This window comes from Limanda limanda, chromosome 12, assembly GCF_963576545.1.
Source record: "Limanda limanda chromosome 12, fLimLim1.1, whole genome shotgun sequence".
In the NCBI taxonomy this organism is placed as follows: Eukaryota; Metazoa; Chordata; class Actinopteri; order Pleuronectiformes; family Pleuronectidae; genus Limanda; species Limanda limanda.
The window spans coordinates 16,036,795-16,043,181 of NC_083647.1; the positions used below are offsets into that span (position 1 = coordinate 16,036,795).

Genomic DNA, 6,387 nt, shown 5'->3' on the forward strand with positions numbered 1-6,387 from the left:
CAACACTCAGAGAGCATTTGTTTCTCGCTTCTGACAAACATAAACATCTGTTTCTGTTAACCGTGATGACAAATGTTTACTATAATCGCAACCGTGACAAAGAAGATCCTAAAAACTCCTTTTAACCCTAAACATGTCTGATCTCTCCGCAGAATTGTTTAGAACGCGCAGACTAAAATTTATTGAGAATAATAGACTTTGACGCTTGGACCCCAGCAGGAAGTAGAACACCAGAGAAGCAGTCCTATGAACTAAGCCCCTCAGAGACCTCCCCGATGATGGTGATGAGGAATGGAGCACGGATTTGGACGAGTCTCATGAAGAGCTTCTGATTGCTTGACGGTTTGAAGAGAGATGACCAGGTATCCAGAGTTGAGGTGGTGCAAACTCTGAGTGCTCAGAAGAGAGAGATTGTTAAAAACATGGGAGGAGAAGAACGTCTTCCTGCAGTTTCGCTTGGCTTCATTCAGCAGCAACGAGATCTTGATAAAAGGGTTATGCCACAACAAGGCAGTTTAACATCACACTTAAAAAAAGGGGGTATGTTAATATTCTGAAATCACCTTGTCAGTGTTATTCCTACAATTTTTTCTAAAATGTCACATATTTGGGCAGTGATAGTGGATGTTGCTGGCTTTACTGACTGAGTAGATTCCAAACATGTCCTGCCGAGGATCTCCAGAGATTTGCGTCTGGACTCTACCCACACAACGGGAGATTCTCTGCTCAGAAGCGTTCACAACAGCAACCAATCCTCCAGAGGATTCAGGTGAGGGTTGGTTCAGCAGGCAGAGGCAGGATATAACACATCAATTCCACTGTGGAGATCTTTTTTTTTTTTACACCACATCGGCGTGGGCTCTCATCACCACATACTCCCTTGACATCTGTGTCGGTGTCTTCTACAGGTATCGCTCCACTTTTTCATCCCGATGCGTGTTAGAAAAATCACCACCCGCCCCCTCGCTCAAGGTGAATTCTGCAGGGAGCCCCCCCGCTGTGTGCTCACATCGGAATCTGCAGACTTCATTCTAGGGGGCCAGGCAGAGAGAGTCTGCACAAACTCCAGAGTCTCTCGCTCAGTCATTTGGGTTCACACATACAGCTCCTCGAGAGAAACTGCTCAGGGTCTCCTGAGTTCATTGCCTGTCTGAAAGCAGCTTCACTGATATCATTAGATTGACACAGTGTTAGAGTCGTGGACGTGATCCAAATGCATGAGTTACTAATGTGGTCGGCATTGTCGGCGTTAAATGCTGAGTAATGTTATACTGTTGACTGTATAGCAGCCTTGCATATACCATTTTGATGCATCATTTCCTTCCTGTCATAATTATCTACTCGCCCCGAAACAATGTCTTAAGTCACACGCGAGGAAGGCAGTTTAAAAATGATTTGTTTTTATTAGGATTGAACTGGGCTTTTTTTTTTAAATAAGCTGTTACATGATCAGATGTCAACGAGCCATTGATTATTGAGCACAGGGGCCAACTGAATCAATTACATTTTTAAACATGTCAAAGAAACAAGAAGAGGATTTAACCAGTCTGGTGAAAAATTATGCAATGGTGTTTGTCTGTGTGTAATTTATCTCACCAATGAAGAAGAGAATGTTGTAGTTATCATGACCTGAAAAAGCCGAAGAGATGATGTTGCTGATGGTGTCCAACTGGATTTTGGGATAATTCAAAGATCAGAGAAATATATCGCTCTCATTTTAAACACTGATAATGAACTTGTAGATTGGTGGATTTCCTCAAAGGCTACATTTTATGGAGGGTTCATTCTAGAGAAGAAATGCCATCTTTCATCCAAGGAGAGAAATTTATCGGAGGCCAATCTTGTCTTTGAAGGAGCCACTTTATCCAGGACTGAAGGGCAGCACTCATTAAAAGATTGTACTTCAGAATCAAGATCTCTGTTTTGTCATAAAAGTCGGCAGAAGGTTTAACTGAGGAGAGATGGTTCAGGATACAAGAGTTGATCTCACAGTTACGAGGAACAATAATCAAAAGACAAGTCAAAACAGAAAATTAGGATCAGAAATTAAAAAATAGACCCTGAGACAAACAGACTCAATATTTCTACCAAGATTTATAAACGACGCCCAATAATGTCTTTAATGCCAGATTCACTTTCAATAATAGCTGAACAAATGCATTAGAAACATTATTATTATCTGAATTTTAAAGTCGCCTCCAATCACAATGCTAGGCAACAATATAACCTTGAATTGATTCGCAAAAATTGCTGTGTGGGTGAAGTACGACATGTCAGACGTTTCAGCCAAGTAACGTTCAACACCTCAGTGACGTTCAGGATTTGTAGGATGTCCAAGAACTGACCTAAGATCTGACCCAACATCTGACACATGCTAACAGCATAGACTCACAATGGAGACACGGGTGTTGCACACATGACGTACATGTCACGCTGGCCGCTGTTCGTTTCTCACACATGTGGCGTTCACATGAATTGCCAGCGTGTTGTAAAGTATGCTACGCATGATTTTAATGGAACAAACGCACACATGTACATGTAATCTACACACATGTACCACATCAACATACTTCGCCTTACAGTTTGAGTCAGCTGAACCGGGAGTTAGCATCGAATGTATGAGGTGTCATGCGATTTTATGAGGTGTCTAACAATTCAGCCAGCGCACACTATACCTTCCCTGCGTACCTACTGTACTGCTGAAGTACACGTGTACATGTACTATGCTGCGCTGTAGCAAAAGCCACATCAACACACAGTTTGATATATTTTACGGCGAAACCTGGGAGATTTCTATTTCTTTTTTGCCCAAGAAGTTTTTTGTACAGATTCATATCCTGCAGGTCCTTGAGTTGCTACATGAGCCGCTGCAGAGGAACTGGTATTCCCTTTCCCCAACAGGAAGCTTAGTGTGTCTGTGTGTGCGTGTTTTTGGGGATTTTTTTATAAGGTTACTTACATCAGAGCACCTGAGGAAGAGGATTATGGTCACATGGGGCAAATAAATAGTTTAAAGGCTGAGATTAATTTGTAATCTGAGAACTCCCGATTCTAAGAAAGAAAATTTCTGACGTCATCAGAATTCATCCTTGTCACAGATTTCCTCCTAGAAAACCGGAAATAATTCCATCTTAATTTATCTCCAACTTTTATTAAATGTGGCGTTCCTGAACAGACCACACTGTGATGAAGTATTAATTATAAATGCGTAAAAACTTAAATCATCAGAGGGATTTAAACAGGAGTTTAGGCTTGTGTAGATGTAATAAAATGTGTGTTTTATCTCGCACACTGGTATTGACTACAGTGAAGTGGCATCAGGACAGACAGTCCACGTGTGTTGGTGACTGGATGAGTTGAGGACAATGACACAGGGCAGTTCTTTAATTGGAGTAGATTACAAGTGTAGCCTGGCAGCATCTGCTCAGATGCACTGTGATCATTGTTGTTGCACCAGCACCAACTTTAGACTCCTCTCACACACATGAAGCACAGTGATAGACAACTTTTCTTTCCCTGATCACACCTCCATCCCGAGAAGATTGTTTTAAAAGTACAAACATTTAACAGGGTGCTTGTTTATAAAAAACTTCCTACCCGTGGCTGTCCAAACGACGCACTGCTGTGGCGCACCCTGGGCTGTTGGCTGGGACTCAAAGCTGTGGAGTTGACAGAAGGTAATCCCCACCATGTGAGGCCTCGGCCCCAGTTTGGAGGCGGGGTGTGATTCATTCAAATCTGCCGGTGCTATAAAAAGAGGGGAAGTTGCAAGTAACCCAACTTAAACCCACAAGATCGTGCACAGCGCAGGACCACTCGGGTTGTCCCTGGGCTGATAATGAATACTATCAAAGCTGTTAAAAATGCCATAGTCTGCCTGGTGCTGCTGCCCCGGTTCCTGGTGGCAGCGGTCATGTTCTGGCTGCTGGACTTCATCTGCATCAGGAAGAGGGTCTTCTTCAGGATGCAGGAGCAGGAGGGCGATGCCATCGATCCTCCTCTCTGCATATCCGACTCCAATCGCCTGTTCAGCCTGGAGTCCCTGAAAGCGGTGTGGCACGGGCACAAGCTGGACTTCCTGAAGGCGGCTCACCTCGGGCACGGTGCACCCAACACCGAGGTGGTCCAGCTGCAGGATCAGAAGCGCAGCCGGATCCTGGACTACGTGAAGGACCAGAGACCCCTCATCCTCAACTTTGGCAGCTGCACCTGACCCCCGTTCATGGCGCGGCTCAAGGCGTTCCAGGGGGTCGTGCAGCAGAACGCGGACATCGCAGACTCTGTGGTGGTGTACATTGAGGAAGCGCATCCCTCCGACGGCTGGATGAGCACGGACGCGCCCTATCAGATCCCCCGGCACCGGTGCCTGGAGGACCGGCTGCAGGCGGCGGGGCTCATGCGCCTGGAGGTGCCCGGCTGCCCGCTGGTGGTCGACAGCATGGAGAACTCTTCCAACGCCGCGTACGGAGCTTATTTCGACAGACTTTATATTCTCCAGGAGGGAAAGATAGTTTACCAGGGCGGCAGAGGACCCGAGGGCTACCGGATCTCCGAGCTCCGGGACTGGCTGGATCAATACCGAGGGAGGCTGGGGCAATCCAGTAATCTAGTTATCCATGTGTAGATTCATGTCCATCTTTCCACCAGATGCTGTGGCGAAAGCAGCGAGAAACACTGCTGCAGATTTTTCAATATTATATATAACTCCAGATAGATAGATTGTGTCCCTCATTAATGGTTTATTACGTGTATTTATTTTTTTATATGATTGGATCAAAGTAATTTGTTCAACATTGTCGGATGTGCTAAGGTGGGCTCCTTCATTTCCTATTGGACATATGCATCCTGGTAGGATCCATTTAGAGAAAAAAAAAGGTTTGTTTAGGCAAATTGTTTTGTCTGTGAACAAAAGTATTTGTGTGTCTAAAGTTCTGTTTTTTATTTCTTCTCCGTGTGTAAATGCGCCTTCCTTGAATCCGCCAGGAGGATGGTGAGTTCTGCGCATCACTGTGCTCCTCAGTACTGTTGTGAAGTTCGGTTTTTAAACGGGCTGAGTCCAGAGAACCGATACTGATGTTTGTCATACTGCAGATCACAGTGAGGCTGCTGCTCTCAACTGTTTTGTAAATATTGTTACGTTTTATGGATATATTTTTCATACAATAAAAATGATTTAATCTACTCCAGCTTTTTTATTATTTTATATAAAATATTCCCACTGTGCAAGTTGCATTTTTTTTTTTTTTAATTGTTTCTGTGCAAGGGGGCTGTTGTGTTCTTTTTCTTGTTGTAACAACAGCAATGCAGTGTATAGATTTCACAGTCTCATACATGGAGCAGACAAACAGGATGAATGTGTAATTTCCTGACCAGTAAAGGACAAACCGACCTCCCCTGGATTCCTGCAGAAAAAAAACCCCTTTTCAGATGCAGCCTCTGAAATGTGTGCACGAAGCAGGAAAATTGAAATAACTTTAAAATGAGAAATCCTCACTGACCCTTAAAACATATAAAAAATATAGCAATATTCTAATGCTGATTTGTGGCTAAATGAAGATATCTTTTCAAAGTGAAGAGCAAGAGAAATCTTTTTTCCATCAGTATTTTCCCTTTGTGTGACACTCTTTATCCTGCTAAATTTCTTTCCGAGTCTTTTTCATTCACTCAGGTTTCTCTGAAAGCAAAAAATCCGGCCTGGTCTCTTCAATCAGGCTGAAGTGTGTTGTATCTAATTAGTGGTCAGCCTCTTTTTAAACTGTATAGATGGTGATTATAGGTCTTCGGTTAATGCTGCAGCGAAGAAGCCGCGCTTTGTTCTCCACAGCCCCTTCCTAAGCCTTTGACCTCCTACAATTAAGCGAGGATAATCACACTTGATCCTATTATGCTGAGTGATATATCCACCTATAAGGGTCTAAACACACAAATGTTTTCACGGCTTAGCTCTCCAAGTGTTACGAGTGGAGGCATTTAACTTTGTTCAGAACTCCCGTGGAAACTAATGCACATACTGAAATAACACTCAACTCTGAGCAGTGATTTAACGCTGACTGATCGGTCCCATGAGGCCTCATTATATCTGTAAATCATACAATCGATACCATGAGTCACACTGTGGATTCAGGAGTCACGACACAGTGAAGACTCAACAGAAACCAGATATCTGACACAAACACTGACACAACCTGTGTGTGGACCAACATCTCCTCAGAGGTTTTGGTTCCCCAGGCCTCCCCCCTCCCCCCCCCTCCTGCCTGCACATGTGACATTATTCATGGTCGACTCGGAGTCCCAGCAAGGAGGCACATTCACAAATGGGGCATAAATCTGTGAGGGAAAAAAACACCAGAGGGTTTTAAGACCCTCAAAGGATGCTCGCTGTCGGTA

General features: G+C 44.1%; 1 protein-coding gene across 1 annotated transcript; it reads left to right on the top strand.

Moving 5' to 3' along the window:
* Positions 1-3,835: 3,835 nt before the first annotated feature.
* dio3a (iodothyronine deiodinase 3a) lies at positions 3,836-4,624 on the top strand. Its single transcript, XM_061083228.1, has one exon. It carries the CDS (start codon positions 3,839-3,841, stop codon positions 4,622-4,624), a length of 786 nt encoding a protein of 261 aa, XP_060939211.1. The 5' UTR covers positions 3,836-3,838.
* Positions 4,625-6,387: the final 1,763 nt, after the last annotated feature.